The 23,870-nt window shown below is 43.9% G+C and overlaps 1 protein-coding gene across 1 annotated transcript in view; it reads right to left on the bottom strand.

Moving 5' to 3' along the window:
- The window catches only part of WDR41 (WD repeat domain 41), a 50,827-nt gene extending 38,216 nt beyond the window's left edge, over positions 1-12,611 (bottom strand). The window contains exons 1-2 of the mRNA XM_075591085.1: positions 12,392-12,611; positions 11,027-11,142 (exon numbers count right to left, since the gene is read on the bottom strand). Of these exons, the coding sequence (XP_075447200.1) occupies positions 11,027-11,142; positions 12,392-12,439 (164 nt within the window). The 5' untranslated portion in view covers positions 12,440-12,611. The remainder of the gene's footprint in view (positions 1-11,026; positions 11,143-12,391) is intronic.
- Positions 12,612-23,870: the final 11,259 nt, after the last annotated feature.

Below are 23,870 nucleotides of genomic sequence, written 5' to 3'. Positions count from 1 at the left end.
ACGGAGGCAAGAATCTCAAGAAGCAGGGGCTCCCCATTCCTGAAATTAATTTGGTTCAGCTCAGTAGACCCCTGCTTAAAAAAAAAAAAAAAACACACAACACACACACACACACACACACCACATTTCCCTCCAGTAAAATGTGGCAAAATTAAAATGTTTCTTCAAGAGCAAAATGATCACAACTTAAACATTTCTCTCAAGGAGCCTCAGAGTTCCACAAAACAGATTATGAAAACCACTGTATAAAAACATTTAGAAACTACCAGAATGATGGAAAAATAACAAATGGTTGTGGAGGTTATTTAATTACCACAGATCTAGGACTAGCCTTTTTTTATGAAGGTATATGAAAAAAATGCTATAACAAAATACAGGAAAGACACCAAAAGGAAATAAATAAATAAGCAAACATTTCTGTAACAAAAATAAAAAAATGGCAGTTATTAAATAAAAAGGGTATCTGTAGTTAATAGCCACGCTCCTACATATACCTGTACTTACTTTCAGCTAACCGTATCGATTTAGCAAGGAGCAGGCTGCCTCAGAGGGAACACAATGAGCTGTAACTTATCAGCCTCACATTCTCTGCGCCCTCTGCTCTACGTATTGACACTCTGCAGGGCGGTCTAGGACATTTGGTCGCTGTGTTTGGTCGCGACCAAATAACTGCCGAAGCTTCGCCGTGGCTCTCCGCTGCCGGAAACTCCGACTGTGGCGGAGGATCTGTCTGCTGTGAAATAGCGGAGGCCATTTCGCTGCAGAAAACCTTAAAAGGGGAGTTTTCATAAAGGAACGCGAATGGCTGCCATTGATATTAGTCTCACTCCCTCCCACCCCTCCCCACCTTTACCCTGCGAGTTAGGTTTATGAGTAGGGCAGATATTCATTCTGGTAATTGGATCAAACCACGCAGGGTGTACTTTACACCAGGGGAGCGCAAACACTTGCTGCTGCGCCCCCTGCCTTGCCTTCTCTGGTGTTCACGCCCCCTCCCTTACCTTGATGCGGCGTCAAATGACGTAGCTGGGCCATGTGACGTCACCTGACCCGCAGCGTCATTTGATGCCGTTGCCATGGAGACGAGTCCTGAAGTTGGCAGAGTCAAGGTAAATTGAAGTTGCAGAGGCCTCACGCGATCCCCCGGCATTTAATTTAAATGCCTTAGGGAACAGCACAGAGCCTCTGCAACCGCAGTGCGCCCTCCCCCCCCGAAAAATATCGCGCTCCCACTTTGCGCCACGAGTCCTCGGCCATCAATTTCCTACGTTTTTCCTGAATCCCTAAATTGCCACAATCCTCTATCCGCTCAGTGATTAACCAATTAATCAGGGAAGAATTAAGGGAGCTTTATTTAGTAAGCAACCTATATATTGCTATGTACAGAGAAAGGGAGGTATTCGAGCATAAGCATACAGCGTAACATACTGACTAACACACACTATCTATGCAAGCTCAGAACCAAAACCTACCACACCATGTGTGTCAAAAAGGAGTGCTACTGGGATTGTGACCTAATGTATACAACAAATGACAAAAAAGCCCAGTGCTACATCCAATCTAACAAATTATATAGTTAAATACCTGTTGTCACGTACGGAACACCTGTGAGCATGTTGCTGCATACGGGACAAGGGTTAATACACAGCTACCTAGCCAAACAACGTTTCACCAATGAGTTAATATCTACCCGATTGCAATCATATTTATCCACTGCCACCATCCAAGAAATATGTACCTGCGTGTGCACGCACACACACACACACACACACACACACACACACACACTTCAGTATTAGGAGATACCTTTTTTATTCGGACTAACAATTTATGTCATAGAATAAGCTTTTGAGAATTCTTCTCTTCCTCAGGTCGGCAATACTGATTAACAAAGGAATCTATAGCTAAATTAGGGTTTGGGAGAGCAGGGGAAAAAAAAAAAAACAGATGTACTGTAGATAAGGTAGGGTGAGAAAGTGTTTGAAGACATAGGAAGGGTAATAAAACGGTGACAAGGAACAGCATGGAAGGGAAAGGTGTGGATAAGAACATTGGCAGAGAGGCAGGCAGGCAGGATGATTACAAAAAATTGTGATAGTGTGTGAGAAACGCCATATCCGCATTAAGTCCTCTTGTTTTGGTGTCAGAGTTTTATCATTCTGAGTTCAAATGTTTTCCGTTCTTGGGTGCGTTTAAACATTCCATTGATGATTTAGATTTTTAAATCATTTATGGAATGATCTGGTAGTGAGAAGTGTGTGTGTGTGTTACATACGTGTTTAAAAATGTAAGCGTGCAACCAGTTCAATTAAAGCCCAAAGCATCACTTATTAAAGTTTGGCTTGCATATACTGTACAGTTGCTTATATTATATAAAACGATTAATCCAAGAACATGCAATAACAATAAATGCAAAACAGTTTCTTAAAATAAAAAAGGATAAAACAAACAGAAATCCCTTTACAGTACGTTACCATATGTCATTGGTCCTGTCCCAGAGAGGTCAATGGAATAAAACAGAATTCACGTGTTCTGATCCCAAAACACACATCTGTTGAATTCTAATTTTAATAATACCGTAGTGAGACTTCTATACTATTTTTTTCCACATTGAAACACCATAAGCCCACCCCATTCGTAAATCAACTTCTGGGTTGACAGTTTTACAACTTAATAAAACACACCCTTTTTTCAAGCGATAGATAGATTAAAATAAGAGAAGTTCTCTTGTACGGTTCTCTTTGCTGGATATCTGATAGCATGTAAACTCTATACAAACAGCAATATTATGTTGCATAGTATAAAAAAGGTGCAAATCTGACAACCTATAGTTGCTTAACCTTAATTACTTTTTAAGATTAGGCCTTGTTCCACATCAAGATAATAATTTGCATTTATAGTGTTAAATACTAGTGTACAATTTTACTATGTAATTATAGCACAGTCCAGGATCATTGCGACCTTCGACTAGTCTTGTGTCTACCAATCTCACCACAAAGGATGCAGTTTTGAAGTTTCATACAGGATTCATTTAGTAACTTGAAAACCAATCAAAGTAAATGTTCCAATCGCTGATTTTTTTTGCTCATCCACAATGAGAACATGAAAATCCTTTTTCAAAGCTCGCAATAATAAGATATTATGACAGCACTTGAAGCATGAAACCATTTACAGAGGCCGATGAGAGCACATATTGAACAGACTTTAAATAAATATTTAAAGCACTCAATTGTTGTCGAAATATATTTTTTGAGGAGAGGCTAGCTAAATTAGATTTATTTACATTAGAAAAGAGGCGTCTAAGAGGGGATATGATAACTATATACAAATATATTCAGGGACAATACAAGGAGCTTTCAAAAGAACTATTCATCCCACGGGCAGTACTAAGGACTCAGGGCCATCCCTTAAAGTTGGAGGAAAATAGATTTCACCAGCAACAAAGGAAAGGGTTCTTTACAGTAAGGGCAGTTAAAATGTGGAATTCCTTACCCATGGAGACTGATGGCAGATACAATAGATACTTCAAAAAAAGGTTGGACATCTTTTTAGAAAGGAAAGGTATACAGGGAAATAACAAATAAGTACAGCTCAACCCCCTTATAACGCTGTGCTTGGGGTGCAAAGAATCACATCGCGCTATAAGCGGATCGCGTTAGAAATAATGTACAATTGTATGCATTATACAATAAAGTATTTAAGACCCCAATTATTGTGTTGTAAAGCAGGGGAGCGCAAAGTTTTTGAAGTGAAACTTCCTTAGTGGCACCTCATTCGTGATGGGGCAAAAAAGAATTGTGGAGACAGAAATGAAACGGATGTGACGTCAGTGCTGGCAGTTGAGGCCGGGCTGTGTTCTGGCTCAGCCCGACCCCAACACTGACATCACACCCGCTCCACAAATCAGATGCTATCGCCGCCGCCGCCGCTCCTAATCGCCCCCCCCCCCGAGCCCCCCCCCACCCACACATCGTGACATATGCGGCGGCGATAGCCGCCGCTCCTAACGGCCGCTGCCATGCCGCGCATGCGCAGTTGTGACGGCGCCGCTGATTCCCCGCCCGTTCCCCGCCCATTGATATGCTGCGCATGCCCGGTAGTCATGGCGACACTCGAGACGCCATGACTCTCCTCACAGGGACACTGAAGCCCACGCTGCTCCCCGGGGCTCTATGCAGGCACTGATCTCCTGCGGCCTCTCCTCCCGGTGCATGCCCCGGCCGAGGCATAGAACTGCTCCTGGTCCGGTAACGGGGGGGGGTGATGAGTGCGCTGCGTCCCCCACGTCCCCCACAGCACCATCAGAAGCCTCGGAGTCGGCTCCAGCTGACGATGACGCGCTTCTCCCTCTCCCCCCGCCGACACTGCCTCCATCTCCTCTGTGCCGCGATCTGGTAGGAATGGGGGGGGGGGGACTGCTGAAAAGGTCTGGGTGCAGGGAAAGGGAGGACAAGTGTGCTGGGGGGAGTCAGGAGAGAGGGGAGCAGGACACACACACACACACATACATACATATACACATACTGACTCACATACACACACACTGACTCACATACACACACACACACACACACACACATACACACTGACTGACACACACCCCCACACACTGACTGACCCCACACACCCCCACCCACACACTGACTGACCCAACCACCCCCCCCCCAAACACTGACTGACCCACCCACCCCCCCCCACACACACTGACTGACCCGACACACTGACTGGCCCACCCACCCCCCCACATACTGACTGACCCACCCACCCACCCCCCCACACACTGACTGACCCACCCACCCACCCCCACACACTGACTGACCCACCCACCCACCCCCCACACATTGACTGACCCCCCCACCCCCCCCACTGACTGACTGACCCCCCCCCCCACACACACTGACTGACCCCCCCCCCACTGACTGACCCCCCCACACACTGACTGACCCCCCCCCCACACACTGACTGACCCACCCCACACACTGACTGACCCACCCAGCCCCCCCCCCCACACACTGACTGACCCACCCACACCCCCCACACACACTGACTGACCCACCCACACCCCCCCCCCCACACTGACTGACCCACCCACACACCCCCCCCACACTGACTGACCCACACCCCCCCACTGACTGACTGACTGACCCTCCCACCCACACTTCCCCACACACTGTCTGACTGACCCACCCACACCTCCCCGCACACTGACTGACTGACCCACCCACACCTCCCCGCACACTGACTGACTGACCCACCCACACCTCCCCGCACACTGACTGACTGACCCACCCACACCTCCCCGCACACTGACTGACTGACCCACACCTCCCCGCACACTGACTGACTGACCCACCCACACCTCCCCGCACACTGACTGACTGACCCACCCACACCTCCCCGCACACTGACTGACTCACCCACACCTCCCCACACACTGACTGACTGACCCACCCCTCCCCACACACTGACTGACTCACCCACCCCTCCCCGCACACTGACTGACTCACCCACACCCCCCCGCACACTCTGACCCACCCACCCCCCCCCACACACTGACTGACACACACACTGACTTACACATACACACTGACACAAATACACATACACACTGACTGACACACATACACACACACTGACTGACACACACACACACACACACACACACTGACTGACTGACTGACATACACACACACACACACTGACTGACATACACACACAAGGAATTCACACATACACACAAGGAATTCACACTTAGTGCAAATAGCTAATACAGGGGATGTGTGCCGAGCACGCGCATTCTAAGTCAAATTTATTTGCGTTTTGTAACTGAAATTGTATTTTGATTTTTAATTAAAACATCACCAACACAAATACAATTTCTGTGACAAAAGTCAAAGAAGTTTCACTTACTAAGCGCGTGCTCAGCACACACAGCTTTTTTTAAGCTGCGCCCCCCTGCCAGGCCTCCCCCGGTCTCACGCCCCCTCTCCTACCTTCCACATGCGTCAAATGAGGCTCCGGGGTCACATGACCCCATGGAGACACGTCTGAAACAAGGTAAGTTTCCTTGTTGCAGAGGCCTTGCGCGATCCCCCGGCATGAAATGCCTTGAACAAGAGAGCAGGGCCTCTGCAACGGCCCGCGCCCCCCCAGACAAAACTCGCGCCCCCAAGTTTGCGCACCGCTGTTGTAAAGTATTCAGAAATACGAAAATTGGGAGCCGTGCTTGCATCGCGCTATAAGCGAATACGCATTGTAACGGATCGCGTTATAACGGGGTTGAACTGTATTACACGGGAAGGATGTTGATCCAGGGATTAATCCGATTGCCAATTCTTGGTGTCAGGAAGGAATTTATTTTTCCCCTTATGAGATATCATTGGATGATATGACTCTGGGGTTGTTTCTTTGCCTTCCTCTGGATCAATACTTAAGTATAGATATAGGATAAAGTATCTGTTGTCTAAATTTAGCATAGGTTGAACTTGATAGACAGTACATCTTTTTTCAACCTCATCTACTATGTAACTATGAAAATTGTATCTAGATGGTATAACGATTTTACTAAACACATTTTCAAACTAGTGTATAAGCGCCAATACAATTAAGTACTGATCCAATTAGTGCCAATACAATTAAGTACTGATCCAGGATTTAGTATGTGTTTATGAGATATATTTTATGATATAGATATATATAATATTTTTTCACCATGAAAACACATTGAAGTGAGCATTTCACGTTCAAGTACATCATTGGATTTTGTGATGAATTTAAAAAAAACTCCAAAACACACTACGACAGCTACAGCAGGACATGCTATACATCCTTTTTTTTTAGGGGTACATACATGACGGAGAAAATAATGAGCACCTGTCCTAATGATAATCTAGTGGTCAGTGCGGTTATATACAGCATAAGATAGACAATTCACAACAGGGGTCATTGCAGCGCTCGATAAAGTAAATTTATGTTAATGTCTTGGAATGATAGAGTACCCCTGAGTGTAACCGGTCTTCCACAGGTTCCCAAACTTGTTTCATTCACCTCAAATGTCAGTGATTAAACTGAAGACAAGGATCCTGGGTAGTGACATGCAAAGGAACACCCAGTAAGAATGCTCCTTACATCTTCCTATTCACTTTATAACAGGAACTTCAGGCTGCCGCATTAATGCCAGGGTCTGCCATCGCGGCCATTCCCCTTCGGTACCTTCACATCCCTGAACTCCTTGCCTCTACCAAGCTAACCGTTTTCCGAGGCCATTCCGCCCTCACCCAAGATGGCTTCATTCCGTCCAGGAGCATAAGGGATAAAATACCTTGCTCGGGCACTGGCTGACTGAAAATGGCTTCCTTATAAAGGCCAGGAACGAGTGCTGTCGATTATAACCTTAATCCAGGTTGAAGGCGACCCCGTCTCCTATCCTGCCTGTGCAGAACCTATGCCTGTATTCCATTTGCCGCTCTCCTGACCTTATCTTGGAACCGTGGCCCAGACTACGCTGCTGCACCTTGGCCCGACCGTGGCTTGTGAGCTGGATTTCCTCGTGGTCAATTCCAATATTCTGCCTCAGCCCTGAAAGTCGGCCTCCTGGTGAGAGACTAGCACTGTTACAATTAAATGGCTTATATGATTTAGCCATTGACAAGAAAGTGCACTGTGATGATGGGTTATTTTGTCAGTTTTTTACCAAAACTAACGACGACGCTATTTTGCCAAAACAATGATGATAGTAATCAAAATAATATAGTTAGAATTTAATTGTGAAGAAAGTAAATCAGAATTGAAAAGATTATCTACAAAATAAAAAGCTGCATGGAGACTATTACCATGCAGATGCATAACTGAACGTGCAAACAGGTTGTTCTATTTCTTGTATGGCAATGTCTCAGCATGACTAAAACTATTGCCAAATCCGTGTAAGGAATTAAGACGTGAAGAGAGAGAAAAACCATGTAGGCAAAGTAAGAACCCTAAAAAAAGAAATGCAGTGGCTAGCAAAGCAATTTAATTACAACTAGAGAAGTGATTTAGAAACCACTGAAAAAAAAAACAAGAGAACACGGGAAGACATGGATGCACATTTAAGAGGAACCTCGTGTAAGGGATCCGGTCCAGGGTTTGGCTGGAACTCACCCTTACAGGGCTGTAGAGGTTTCAGGCAAATCTATCCCTGAACTGAGCCATTGGGAACAGCGGTTTCTGGACTTACACTGCAGTCTGCTTGATGCTGCTTTCTGTGTAGCCCTACCCCTATTGGCTATCCGTGCTATTTAGGGTCAGCCCCCTCACCAGGAAAGGGCTGAGCATAATTCTTGTATCCCTTGAGGACTTTCTTGGGTGTAACCTATGCTCGTCACAAGCACCTCTGCTTGGCCTGACTCTGGCCTTTCTGTGCCAGCGCTATAGCTTCTTTGTTCCAATGGTCTGTCTGCAATATAACCTGCTTCCAGAGGCCTTCATTGCTTGCAGTACCTATCCTCCTTCCAAAGGCCATTCCTGTGCTAAAGCTCCTATGCTGAAGCCTTTCCTGGTACCAACCCCAGCCTGTGACCTCGACCATCGGCTCCTGTGCCACCTGCCTTGACCCTAGCCTGGATACCGTTTACCCTGCCATCTCCAACCCTGACCTGGCTACCCAAGACGATGGAATCCGCAATCCGGACCCGGCTTTGTGGTCTCAAGTCGGTGTTTCTCTATCCCCACCTCAGCCCCGCGGTCCAGTCCTGGTTTGTAGCGAGCACATCCGTTACACCTCGAGAACATGATGCAAATAAACAGACACCAGAATGTAATAAACACTCACATGTGAGAAAACACTGGCGGGCATAAAGTGCTACGTGCACAGGGAATCGTGGAGCGTTGGAGTCTCTCCGGTAGTCCCAACTGAGGTCTGTGCGGAAAAAACCTTCGGTGTCGGCGTCCACGTCCTGCACTGAATCCCGGAAGAGACGTCATGTGCTCTCGCATGTATTTGCCTCCGTCCTCACGTTTGGCGCCAAGCTTCAAACTGCAGGGCTGCCACACTCAGATCTCACGGTTTGAAGCTTGGCGCCAAAACGTGAGGACAGAGAGACTCCAACGCTCCATAATTCCCTGTGCCACTTCATGCCCGCCGGTGTTCTCACGTGATTGAGTGTTATTACTTTGTGTTACTATTCTAATACAAGCTGTGCTTTTCTGTTCTTTTCGTTTTTGCATTTCAAGGTATTCCCCCCCCCCCCTCCCGGGACATTGGAGTTATTTACCCAGGTCCTTACAGATGGAGAATGCTGCCTATAAGTTTATTATTCCATAGATCAGAGTAGTTGAGCACAGTTACTTTGTATATGCTTTTAGACACCAGAATGTGTCAGTGTGTGTTTGTGGATGCCAAAATATCTTAATCTTTGGTAAAATTTGTACAATTGAACATACATCTTCAATATTTTAAAGAGAAAAATATGTATATTTTTGGTTAATGGGTGTCATGCAAATCAGGCTGTACGGTGTCTTCCAGCAACAGAAGGTGTGTTACGACAGAACACCGTTTGGTAAATATGGGCCTATATTTCTAAACTGACAAAGAACAGAGAATCAGGCAATTTAATTTGCTTGAAGAAGTGAGACAAAAAAGTATCCCCTTAAGTAGTGGCACAGTTAACACCTAAATTAAAACTCGATTTTATTAGCGTAATTAAAATAAAGTGTAAGGGATTGTGGACAAACAAAACAAACACGTGAACATATAATAATAATTCAGAGTGTGATTAAACAAGGGTGACTGTTGATTAACAAAACACTTGGAAGATGTATAAAATCTCCCCACAAGAAATTTCGTTGTGTGTGTTATTTGGATCACAGTTGACCTACAAAGGGAAAAAAAGATACATTCCCTAAATTGCTAGAGACCCTACTAATGTGGGTTCTCATGAAAATTGCATCTCTCACAGAAATAGCACAGCTGATTGCCACAACGACATTTCTTGTGGGGAGATGTTATTATACATCTTCCAAGTGTTTTGTTAATCAACAGTCACCCTTGTTTAATCACACTTCGAATTATTATTATTATATGTTCACGTGTTTGTTTTGTTTGTCCACAATCCCTTACACTTTATTTTAATTACGCTAATAAAATCGAGTTTTAATTTAGGTGTTAACTGTGCCACTACTTAAGGAGATACTTTTTTGTCTCACTTCTTCATACTTCACCTTCCCCAGTGAGCACCACCTTTCTCATTGGTGTTAGGGATTTTTTTAATTTTGACACCCTCCCTGTCCACTGTTAGAGCGAGGTTTAACCTCCGCCCTCCTGGGCACCTGTGTACAATTTAATTTGCTTGCCCAATTTGTTTTACAATGTCCAAGATGTTATAGCATTCTGAGCAGTGAAAACAGATTTAAACATGGAATTTAAGCATGGAACCTTCTGATAATCATCGGCATCTGTGAGTATTCATACAGGTAGCAATACCGTCTCCGGAGACGTGGCTGAAAAAGCTTAAAGCCACGGCTCCGGTAATACTGCTGCGTTGAGTCCGAATCGGACCTCGTGCAGTGATAATCCTCCGGCACCGGGGCAGTATCAGTCGCGATCCCGCTGCTTGTCCCAGTGCCAGAAATCTCTACATCTGTATCTAAAGCACTTAGCAACTTCTGCAGTATGCAGCCACCTACAGAGGAACATATCTCAGGAAGCAGGGGGTCCCTAGAGCTGAAATCAACGCGATTCAGCTCCGGGGACCCCCCGCTTCAAACCTATAAAAATTGGAAGGAAAGCATAGTGTCACCTGGAGTGGTCCTTTTAAAGGACCACTGATTGTGCAGAAAATTGCAGCACGTGCCACCTACAGAGTAAATACTAATTATTTTTGAAACTTTTGTGAATATTTTAGTCATAAGAGAGAATTGGGATAGACTGCGGCTTCAACCTCCCCACTGCAAGAACAGTTTGTTTTCTTGAACTCACTCCCTTGAACATTGCTTAGCGTAGTACTAGCTTCTAGGCTCGTCATTGACAATTGCAGAAATATCCTCTTACCTGCAGTCATCTATCTGTATCAGGAACCGTACAATGTCACGATGGGTTTTCAAAACAGTGAGCTCCGTGTAAGGGTTCCGTGTCTGTTCTTCTCCTATATTTGATACAGTAGGTTTCTAGCGGAAAAAAGAAGGAACTTATATTCTCATTTAATACATTTTAGAATGATCAAAAATAAATAAATGTTCATGTATACATGTGAAATCATTGAATGTATAGAATTTAAATTGACGGCTTGTAATTAAGTTATAATTGGCATGTCAATTATATACAACCATTACAAATATTTTTTCATTCTATTTTGTAATTCAAAAATGTCCAGGACTGGAACAGTAAAAAGTAGTAATACTCCAAGCATGTAAATCAACATCACATATTAGGACCAAGCTACTGTATACTATGAGATGGGGGGAAATGGTTGTTCCCAATTTTCTCTTACAAACGGACTGAAACTTCCCTCTTGAGGGGACCATACCCCACCTTCAAACTGAGCTTGTAAGCCTACTATATTTAAACTTCTTATATAAGAAGTGCAAGTATCCCATACTAATGGGTTCACTGCAGAGACTGCAGTATATAGCCCAGTGTAGGTCCATAGTGCCTTCACCCGTGCGGAGGCGCGCGCGGCCGTGACTCGCTTGAAGCCGGTGCGGTTTTTTGGCCACAGCACGCGTTCCGTCCGTGGGCATGTCTAGGGGCGTGCCAGTGACGTCACAGAGCTGGTTCGCCCTCGTCGGGCGAACTGCTCACGTGACCCATCTGTCGCGCTGAGAAATCAGTTTAACCGATTTCTCACGCAACGCGCATTCCCGCGCGACCCACCGCCTTAAGGCAGTCTGTTCGCTCAGCGTGTGGACGCCTCCGCATGGTTTGCAGTACCATGGCCCCAGCCTTAGACTAGTGATAAAGGAATGAGAACTGAATAATAAAAAGATGTTCTGCGAGTCTCACTTTAATTCGAGTCAGTTTCACTGATTTTTACCATCAGCAGTCTCATAAACTTCAATTGAATCTTACTAAATAAAATCAGTAGTCTGCCATTAAAATGCAATTTTTCGGCCCGGAACACTTATCTCCGATTTGAATCCTTCACAGAGAAGTCTGCAACACTTTCCAGACGCACATTACAACATCCAATAAAGGAAGTGACTTGGCTATATACTGCAGTGCAGTGTAAGTTACGTTTCCCTTCTTTCTTTTGTTATTACTTTTAGCATTGCGGCATAAGACAAACATCACAATATGTAAAAAAAAACTGCTGTGATCTGAAGGAATTAAGGAGATTAAGAATGACTGTAAATACGAGGGGAAATACAGATATTATATTCACATTATTCTGACACTGGACAGTACAGCCGCTGTTACCTCCGCACTGCTCTGCGGTTCTCTGCTGCCCATAAACCATCGCAGCATAGCGGCGCCTTCCCTGTGTGTCTCCCTGTTGTCTCCCTCCTGTTTGTGTAATTTAACGCTGCACAAACTCCCAACAGACCCCAGAGCAGCGCAGCACCATCAAGAAGGCCTCACAACAACAAACCAGGCCCGAGCTATCAGGGGGCGTCACCTAGCAACCGGCTGTGCACAAGCTCTACGGGAACGCGATGCAGCCAAAAAGGTATACTGTAGCTGCAGTAAAATAAAACGCGAGCTACCCAATATATACAGTGTAGTGGTACAATGGCTGCTGGTTAATATAATCTGTACTGCTTATCCCATCACATCCCAGCTCACAGATGGGCTGATAGACTTAACTAAAGCCTGTTAATTAAGATTCGAATTTTCCGTCACTGACATTTCCACAATAAGCCTTAAATCTTTAAGTATGTTATACGCATGAAAAGGACATAAATCCACATTTACAAAGCAGTACAATTCAATGGCATACTGTCTGGAAGGCATCTTGAGCCAATACGTTTTCTTATAGCATTGGAAGGTGTTTTATTATGGAGTAACTCTGGCATGACCTTATGTAAATAAAATGGCATCCCCAGCACTGTGCAAAACCTCAAATATCTGAAAATTACCAATTGGACACTGGCCATGTAATTTAGATCAATGTGGTAAACAGGTTAACAGTGTTGGCCCTGTTTGGAAGTCCGAGGATAGCTTGTCCAAGTGCACATATATATATATATATATATTTTACAGATGTTTAAGTGTGATAATATGAGGTGATACAGAGTACTTTTATGTGGCACTCTTTATCACCCCATATTATCACATCTGCTAGTTTAGCACCTAGGATGGAGCCCGCCAAAATGATCCCGTTAGGAAGAAGTGTCATAAGAGGATCTGCTGAGTACACTGGGTTTATTATTATTATTACTACTTTAGATGTAATAACAAGTCCAGTTATTCATCAAACCCGTTCTGTAAGATCATGTATTTCCTGCAGGTGATGCTGTAGCACAAGGATGTAAATATATTATGCTGGGGGAAAAGGCCTTGCTCTAACATATATCTCTCTCAAGAAAAGATACATAAATATTTTTTAGACCTGTTTAAAATATGATTGTTTAATTTAAAATTGTTGGCTACAGACAAATTGGTTATTTTCAGATAATTCAAATAATCAAATGTATGAAAAAAACCACTAGAAAAATATTGTTTGGGTATTCAAGATTGATCAGGTGTTTTTAGTAGTAATTTTCTTCCACTTTACATTTTAGCATATGTACTGTATGCTTTCCAAACTGGTCCATTGCTCTCCAAAATGACAGAAACTGGGTTGTCAGCTGTGTCACTTTGTGTCAATATTGCTCTGCTTGCATGAGTTTGCAATTCGAGGATTGGTTTTTGGAGCAGGTTAGGAAACAATGGTAGAATGGCATTTCAAAGTTGCAATCAATACATGCTAGAGCTTTGTATTCATTAAATCTACTAGATCAGAGGTTATGTTAAAGTAGCAATACAGGTTGCATTTATTTATTTTGTTTGTAATAAATGCAGCAGTTGCTTAGCTTTAAGGAAATGTAACCTAAGCTGCTGATCGATCTGTTCTCCTGTGATCAATCGGCAAAGATCCTGCTTCCCCGGGTTCACAATATGGCCACCTATTTCAAAAGAGGAAGTGCTGGGCTTTTCTAAATTGTTGCATTAATTCATTACAACTCATTACAAAGGCAATAAAGAGTGGGTAAAAAAATGCCGCAAGTATTATCTAATAGTACTCAACTGATTTATTAAAACAAACACATAGGATTTTTAAATGTATTGGGGTTAAACATCCATCAGGTACTCCATATGAATGAATTACAAGGGAAGGTGTAAACCAGGTAGATTAGGTAATTATTTGAACACAACAAAAAGAATGAGGGTAATGATGTATGGATAGTCTAACCACTATTAGAGTGTGATGAGATTATATTCAATTATGACAACTAATACACTGTTAACATTAAATTAATTAATAAGAAGGATGTCCTTATGTTTATTTATTTCTTTAAATACATAAGCTTGCATTGCTGTAGCTTTTAAATATACCATTGGTTGATTTTAATCAATTAGATCCAACAGTGCTGATTACATTATTATAACAAAAGACAAGGGAGCCCAATGCTACATCCAATTGACAAAAAAGATATAGTGATAAATATAAAGTTAAATACTTAAATGATAATATTTTCTTGGTTATTTAGTTAAACCCTTTGGCCAAGCGTCATAAGCCTGCATACCAACGTCAAGGTATAACCAAATTTGCTGGTCCTAACACTACACTGTGAACCTTCCCTTTTACCTCTGTATGAGGGGGAACAAACATAGTAGGTCCTGCCCATACAGCAAAATGAAAATACCTTCCAAGTTAAAAAGGTGGGGAGAGGTGAGCTCTGGGAGGAGGGGCCACCTACATCCAAACAACTGTTGCCAGTTAGAAATTGAATTAACATACAAATTCCCAGCAAGCTCAAACCCCAACACCCACCATATATATGGTGGGTGTTGGGGTTTGAGCTTGCTGGGAATGTGTGTGCTGATTACATTATTGTAGTATTTATTTTTATATATAGTCTTAACCATTAGTATTAGTTTATACAATTTGTGTACACTGACATGAACCACTAAATATTGCGGGTAGTGATGTCCCCATTAGATACACACATTAGGCAGATTGCCCAATTAAGAAATCTAGCTATTAAAGATAGGTGTGTGTATGTATGTATGTATGTGTAACAGGGTATGTCCCATTATAGAAAAAACAAAAAGACAGGGCGCACAACGCACATAGTGAAGCACAATTAAAAGATAATTTTACTAAAAGATTAAAGGTTCTGCGTACATCAATATAATACATATCAAGCAGTGGGTTAGTGGGGTTACCACACGGAAGAAATGATCACAGCTCTCCACTGGAACGGACGCGAGGCACTGGATACCAGCAGACCACATCCAAGGCAGCAGCTTCCGTGAGACCTTCAGTCAGGGTAACCAGATGTTGGGGACCAGTGAAGAGTCCCGTGTAAAAGTCCCGTTATGGGGCTCAGAAGCCTCCGTCAGTCCTACAGCAATGCAGCTCCAACAGCACGCCGCTCAGACCCGTGGTGCGCCTTCTGATGATGTCACGACACTCTCCTTCTCACATGGACTGACGGAGGCTTCTGAGCCCCATAACGGGACTTTTACACGGGACTCTTCACCGGTCCCCAACATCTAGTTACCCTGACTGAAGGTCTCACGGAAGCTGCTGCCTTGGATGTGGTCTGCTGTTATCCAGTGCCTCGAGTCCGTTCCAGTGGAGAGCTGTGATCATTTCTTCCGTGTGGTAACCCCACTAACCCACTGCTTGATATTTATTAAATTGATGTACGCAGAACCTTTAATCTTTTAGTAAAATTATCTTTTAATTGTGCTTCACTATGTGCGTTGTGCGCCCTGTCTTTTTGTTTTTTCTATAGCCCTAGGGGTGTCGAGCCACCCCTCAAGAAAGGTTGCAGACGTCACATTAGTGTTATTTCCCACAAGGTCAATTTATTGTTTATTTAAACTTTCACACTGCACTGTTTCTATATACACTGTTTAATCATGTTTTAGCTGCGCACTTTCACCCTTTTTGTCCACTCCTATGTCCCATTATACCTTTCTTTTCCCCTGTTATATCTGTTATGTAAGTCCTGTTAGCTACCGGCAGTAACAGGTTAAATCTATGGGCTCTTGACCCCCCTTATGCCCCTCTTGTGAGTGATGGAAGTAAGGTGGAGATATGGCCTGTGTAAGCCTATCAAGGATAGGTATAGTCCATGAGCCCGCCCCTTCTTGAGTCTTCCAAGTGGGTGTTGAAAAGTTAGTCATTCTGCTTTCTGCTCCGGTGAAGAGAGTAAGAGAGAGCTATGAGTCTCTCCCATGGCGGGATGAGCATGCTCACCCTCAGTCTTTGGACTGAGGGAACATCAGGCTCAGCCACCAAGGCCTGTAAGACCAGGGCCTTCACCATCTAGAGGTCTGGGACCTCCAAGACTCTGCACCACTGTAGGGAAAACTGCAGTGAAAGCCTGCTATGTATGCCAATAAAGACCCTTGTTCTACTATACACTCCTGCCTGAGTATCAATCCTTGGGCAGGAGGGAGAGGAATGCAGTAGTGGAGGCTGATTTCTGGAACACCCTGGAACCCACTGCGGCTGGAGGCACTGAGCACCAGAGAAAGAACTGCAGAACAAGAACCTAAGCCTGTCCTGGTCCCCATTACAACACAGACAACTCAGATCTCCTGATCCAAACTGGTAGTGCACCACACTCACAGGTAGCATAGGCCGTGTAATCTCCCAGAGGGGGGGGGGGGGACGGACAGTGCTACATATGTGATTCAGTATCCCTGAGGTAGCCAGACATTGTGGTGAAAGGCTTAGGACGAGAGACAGCACGCAGCATAACTTCCCATTGCTGTTCGGGAGGTTGCTTTTTAGCAGGTCACGGACATCAGCTGCTGCCCAGAGGATGCTCGGTTGATGTCACATTGAAGTGTCACGTATGATGTCACTTCTGGGTACGGCTGAAGACAAAGGACGCCATCCACCACAGACAGCGCCAGAAGTGAGATGCCACTGAGGAACGTCCCAGGTAACCAACACTTCACCAGCAGTGTCGCATCAGTTGGACTACATCGCGTCAGTTGGACTACATCGGCTCCCTCTCCGTCCAAGAGTACGGAGAGACTATCACTGTGAAGGGCAGATTCCCAAAATTGGGTGGATAACCAGCGGTCCAATACACCAGGACATTGTTTTTATTTTACTCATTGAATGCATTCCTTTACTGCTATTTAATATTCTTATAAAAGATATTGTGCTATGTTGCACCCCTCTTTATTTTGAGGCTTTAAATATATTGCTGCTTTAAACCAATCTAACTATCCCTTTGGCAAAAACTGCATTTTTTTTCTTGTTTATATGTAAATAAATGAACAAGAGTAAAATTCATGTCAATAAGGTGCTTCTTCCACCCGTATCCTACTGTGCCTCTCCCCTTTCAGAAAGCTAAACAGGAGGAGAGGTCTTTGAAAAAAGGAAAGATCCTGCTCAGCACACAGTGACAACATCACACAACAGAGAGTGGTTGAAGGAAATAAATACAGGCATACCCCGCATTAACGTACGCAATGGGACCGGAGCATGTATGTAAAGCGAAAATGTACTTAAAGTGAAGCACTTCCTTTTCCCACTTATCGATGCATGTACTGTACTGCAATCGTTATATACGTGCATAACTAATGTAAATAACGCATTTGTAACAGGCTCTATAGTCTCCCTGCTTGCGCACAGCTTCGGTACAGGTAGGGAGCCGGTATTGTTGTTCAGGACGTGATGACTGGCGCATGCGTGAGCTGCCGTTTGCCTATTGGGCGATATGTACTTACTCGCGAGTGTACTTAAAGTGAGTGTACTTAAAGCGGGGTATGCCTGTACTCCTTATATGTGTCTGATTTATTTAAAAATAGTAAACAATTGCTCAGGTTTAATCACCTAAAGGAGCATCTCCTTTTACAAAAAACACTCCTCCCCCTAGGTGGGAAGCAGGGGGTCTCTGGAGCTGAACCACATGCATTTAAACTCCAACGAGGTCCCAAGATACATACCTCTGCAGGTCATGCCAATATCTGATGTAGATTTAAAGGTCCAGCGTGATCAGGGTGGCCACCTTCTGCTCAATGATAACGTGGAGCCTTTTTTTTTTTAAAGGTTTTTATTGACATATTTCACTGTCTTACCTTCTCCGGCGGCATCATCTGGCAGCATCTCTCCATGTATGATCCCGTCAAGATGGCTCCGTGACGTCAAATGGCGTTGTGTTGCAATGACGACGGGACACCCTGTGGCACCACGTTGCCATGACAAAGGGACGCCTCATGGCGACGCAACGTTACACGACGTCCCATTTTCATGGCAAGACGATACCATTGGACATCGCAGAGCCATCTTGAAGGGACCATGCAGGGAGAGATGCCGCCGGATGATGTCACCGCTGGAGAAGGTAAGAGCCGAGGCCCCGCAGATTTCCCTGCACCAAACATCCCAGCCGGCCCTGCAGTAACCCGGAGATTTCAAATCTCATACCTAGCTGAAACCCGTAGTCTCTGGGTTAAACCCGGAGTGGTGATGCAGGAATCAGAGACAACTTCCTATTGGCCTGCATTACGCAGGACTTTTAAACCACTTTAAGCCAGGCCTGCTACCAGCATGACCTACCTCCGGAGGTAAGTATCTCGAGAATCAGGCTGTCCATGGAGCTGAAATGAATAATGTTCTGCTCCAGAGACCTCCTGCTTTCCACCTAATACCAAACAAAGAAAACCTAGGCGGAAATGTGTCTGCGTCAAACATATAAAGTCTGGCAAAGATGCTAAAAGGTGGTATAGTAAATATTTTTAGCTTGATTTCCACACTTACAATTCTACTTTCGCGTTCTCTATTTGGATTACAAAATATAATTATTCCATAACTCTTTAAAAAAAGATTGTCCATAAAACTTTTATTTAGTGTTTAATACATAAAGAAGTTTGAATCAGTCAGTTCAACCACTGGTCACGTATTGCATGCCTCTCTGCCCCTGAAATCTCTCTGCTGGCTACACATTGAATTTCACATTCATTTCATAGTTCTTCTCTCCTTCAAGGCTCTTCACTCATTTGCCCCTAGTCCTTATATCTCAGCTTTAATCTCTCGCTATATCCCTACTCGTTCTGTGTCATTTAATTCTGATCGTAGCGTGTTCTGAGCTTGGGGGTTCACGCGCTTAGCAAGACCCCAAACCACACCTCAGTATGTGCAGGTAGCATGGTTGGTACACTTGTCTATCACTGTGGATTCTTGTGGAAGCTTCCAAAGTCACGCTCCATAAGGTTTTACAGTGGCAGACGCAAGGCATTCTGGGGCGTGACTGGATGCTTCCCTGCTAATTGAAAGCTATACCACCAATGCTGAGGATGGGCAGTGTGCGGTCTTACTAAGCGTGCAGCCCCCCCATTGGATCAGGAACTCATCATACCACCTGGCACCTGCCATTACATTTTATTTTTTGCCGAACCCCTTGGAGATTCCTGATGAACCTCTAGGGGTTTGTGAACTACCAGTTGGGAATCACTGCTTTGGGGGAATTCATGCAGTCACCTCTGGAGTGGAACTCTGACCTCGCATTTGAGCTGCTGGCAACATGACAGCCTCCAGATGACAGAGAGGGGAAGGCAACAATGATCATAAATGACTTTGTAAATTATGCCAGAAATGGTGCCGTTAAGGATGAAGGTGTTAAAAATAAAATGACAGGCTACTTATTATTTAGAGAAAAAAATAAAGTTGTTTGTGCACAGACAGCTGAACTGTGTAATGCATCATTTCTCTTTTGTGACAGCCATCAGGAATAGAAGCTATCAGTGGGAGATGAAGCTGACTGCATGGGTGTTTCTGAAGCCATTTCCATAAGCAAACCCATTCATTATTAGAATGATCGAAATAAATGGATTATAAGGTGATTTAAGGCGTAGCAACATTTAGTCAGTGTGGCCCTGAATGTCTCTGTAGATTATGTTACGTTGGAAAAATATAATACAATTCTGAAGTGGGTGAATAAATCCGACCTGACATTTTTAGGAAATACAAATAGACTCCAGGATTGGCAGCGACTCAGTAAATAAAGGGGACATTTCACATCATAACAATGTTTCTCTCCTGAAAATGTTGGTGTAAATTCTTAGGCCCAGATACAAAAATCTCTGTTAAGTGACTTAACGTGACATTAACCTAACTTAATGTCACGTTAAGCCTAACGCTGCATCTTCAAAGGACAATAATGTACCGTAGATGAGGTTGAAAAAAGACATGTCCATCAGGTTCAACCTATGCTAAATTTGGATGAGAATATGTATCCTATATTTGTACATACAGTATATTGATCCAGAGGAAGGCAAACAAAAAAACCCCAGGAAACATCGCCCATCATAAGGGGGAAAATAAATTCCTTCCTGACTCCAAATATTGGCAATCAGATTTCTCCCTGGATCAACATCCTACCCTTGTTTACTTATTTGGTATATCACTGTATACCTTTCCTTTCTAGCAAGATGTCCAGCCTTTTTTTTTTTAAAGATATCTATTGTATCTGCCATCACAGTCTCCATGTTTTCTCCTGTAAAGAGCGTAGCGTTAATCAGAATGGCTGTTAGGGATAATGACATGCAAATGATGCGTTACCATAACAGATCAATAAAGTTACTACCGTTAGGGTTAACGCAGGGATTTTCTGTAGCATTATGTTAGTTAGGTCTTACCTAAACTTGCCATTACTCCAATCCTGAAATATTGCTTTGACAGAGCCTGGATGGGTGTAACATCACAGTTAGGCATGAGTTAACTAACAGTGTTATTTTCAGCGTTAGTCCCCTCTCTCTTTCTCAACTGGAGTTAAACACTTATTTCAGGGTCTGTATTGGAGTAACAGCAAGACATGCTTAATAATACGTTATTGGAAGATAACGCAACTGTATCCTACAATAACATGACGCTAGGTGGGATGTATGTATATGCTTATTAGTTAATATACAGTCCGTTCTTTAAAAAAAAATGTAATGCCATGTTATGAGCCCTGACTTAATGGAGCTTTGTGGATCTAGCACTTTTTGTTCTTAAATTATTATAGTTCTTATAATGAAACAATGCTACTGAAGTGCTATGTATAAGTTTTGCACCTGTATCTTCCTTTCATTGAAAAGAATGTACCGCTTTATCCAAAGAGGCCTCTATCATATATTACACATGGTAATCTATATGCTAATGTGGCACAATCTATTGTATTGTGACTGAAACAGACAGTGGGCCATATTTACTAAAACAGAAACCTGCGTAGTAAATATGGACCTATGTTTAAGCAGTGAATCCAGACTTCTGTTATCAAGTTACCCACCTATCTGAACAAGCTCCCCACCACTACACATGCAGCACTTATCATCTGAGGTCTGACTCCAAAAGACTGTTCATAGTCCAAAGGTTCAGCAAAGTATTCGGCCACTCCTCCTTTTCTTACCGTGCACCCCACAACTGGAACAATCTACCGGAGACTCTCACAGCCGCCACCAGTCTAAATTCTTTCAAAACTAAAGCTGTCTCACAATTTAACCTGGTCTGTAACTGTTACATACGCCTATAACTTATTCTTTTTAACTGTTCATGCAATGTCTTTTTATATGTACTGTAGCACAGTTTCCCCCCACCCTATGGGAGATATGGCGGCTACTGAGTGTGTGGTGCTTTACCTGTGGCTCAAAGGAGGCCTGAACCTCCACTGCTGGGAGCCCGGGGTGTACCTGATCCGTCTGGTGACAGCGTCTCCAACTATGCGGGATCCTAGCTATACTGGATAACCCCTTCACAGGATAATATACCCAATAACACACACCAGAGTATAGTTTAATGGAATTTTCTAGGCACAGACAGAACACACATATAATATGCAACAACACCTTACAAGACGTATATTGGTATACCCACACAGTATTCCCACAGTACTTGGGTGCAGGGGCACCAGTGTCCCAGTGTCCAGCCCACAATAGACACTGCCACCCCAAGTGTGTGCGACAGCGCTGCCCACAATAGTGTTAAAGTTGGTGCACTTGTAGACTGGGTATACCTGCCGGGTGCTCCAACACGCGGTAGCGCCAACGGAACACAAGCAGCTGTCCGGTCCCACACTGTCGCTGTCAGCGATGAGTCTGCCTCCACGTAGGGTGGTACCAGCTTGAGGGTCCCACCAAACAGTCTCTTTATACGGTGGTGGTTCTGGTCCCAGACCACAGGATTGCCAGTTTGCCGCTGCGTCCTGGCTGTGTCCCTCACACTTGGCACTACAGGGGCAGTGTCTCTATCTAATGGGCCTGTTTCAGCAGCAGCCACAAGCTTAGGGATGAGCTGGGGCCTATAGGGGATCTCTGGCCTAGTGCAGGGGTCACTGACACCCTGCACACAATCTTACCTCCCTGTGTCCCAGCTCTGACTGGTGTGGCACGCAGCGCGCAAAATGTATCAATTCCAAGGTGCAGGGGAATCCGGTTGCACGATTGGCTGCTTCACGCCATGTTGTACATCGCCCCTGTGCATTCTGGGAGCTGTAGTTCCCGCAGAGCCCTGTGCCTCTAATGGCCACTGCTAGGAGGGTCCTCTGTGCATGCATGATCCCATGTAATGGCCGCCACGCATCTGCCGGTCCTGCGCATGCACAAACTCCATTGCGCATGCGCACGCATAAGCAACATGGCAGCGCCCTACAAGGGGTGCCGCCGGGAGCTTCCTGCTGCAATGCTCCCTTTGTTCCCCCGCTGTATGGGAGGTAAGCGGGGAACCGAGGGGGGGTGAGAGGGGGGAACCAGGGGACCCAGGCTATATATATATATAATGTTTAACACTGTTCATTTAATGTAACCATGTATTGTCATCATAACTCTATACCCAGGACATACTTGAAAATAGTGCGGTATCTCTCATTACTTCCTGGTAAATAAATAAATACATTTATTTTAGATTTTAGATTTACATTTTTTTATTTTAATTTCAGTATAGCACCATTTGAATATTTTCACTTTACCTATAATATTTATAAGTATTACAGTGTAGGTTTGATACTGTAGGTGAAAACGACAAAGATATATCCTGTATATAATGTATGTCTTAATTGTTAACAACATACATTTATTTTGAAGGCAACATGAACAAATTCAAAGAACTTTTTATCTGTGGACTGTTTCACACTATTATAAAGGACAAAAAACGAACCTACACTTCTCTCATAAAAGGTGACTTCAGTTAATCTGTGCCAGAGATTTAAACAAGCAGACAAGCTTAATTGGTTTGCATAAAGTTGTTAGACTAAACATTAATCAGGCCATTAAGGCATTCTAAAAAAAACTTGTTTTACTAATGCAATAAATTACACATATGTTGAAAATAAGCAATTAGATTTACCATAATGTTAACACTATGAAAGGTAAATGATTACTAGAGCAATATCTTTGGTGAGGGCCGCAAAAGGAAAGGAGTAACCCCTCCCCCCAACAGGTCAAGTGTTTTTTTAGGATATCCCTGCTTCAGCACAGGTGGCTCAATCAGGCTCAAAGACTGAGCCTCTGATTGAGCTACCTGTGCTGAAGCAGGGACTGATTGAGCCACCTGTGCTGAAGTAGGGATATCCTGAAAAACTGACTTATAGGGGGAGGGCGGGGGGCTTGAGTACTGTAGTTGTGCACCTCTGGGTTAGTGGGTAAACTTAGTGCTTTTTATATGTCGAAAAAATGAGAGCATGGCTCCCATATCCGTGCTCAGAAGTGAGCATAAAGCATCATGAAGCAAAAAGAATGTAGCAGTTTCAGA

The sequence above is a fragment of the Ascaphus truei genome, chromosome 1 (assembly GCF_040206685.1).
Source record: "Ascaphus truei isolate aAscTru1 chromosome 1, aAscTru1.hap1, whole genome shotgun sequence".
Taxonomy (NCBI): Eukaryota; Metazoa; Chordata; class Amphibia; order Anura; family Ascaphidae; genus Ascaphus; species Ascaphus truei.
The sequence above is the reverse complement of the archived record's forward strand: the minus strand, read 5'-3'. Positions and strand labels throughout refer to the sequence as shown.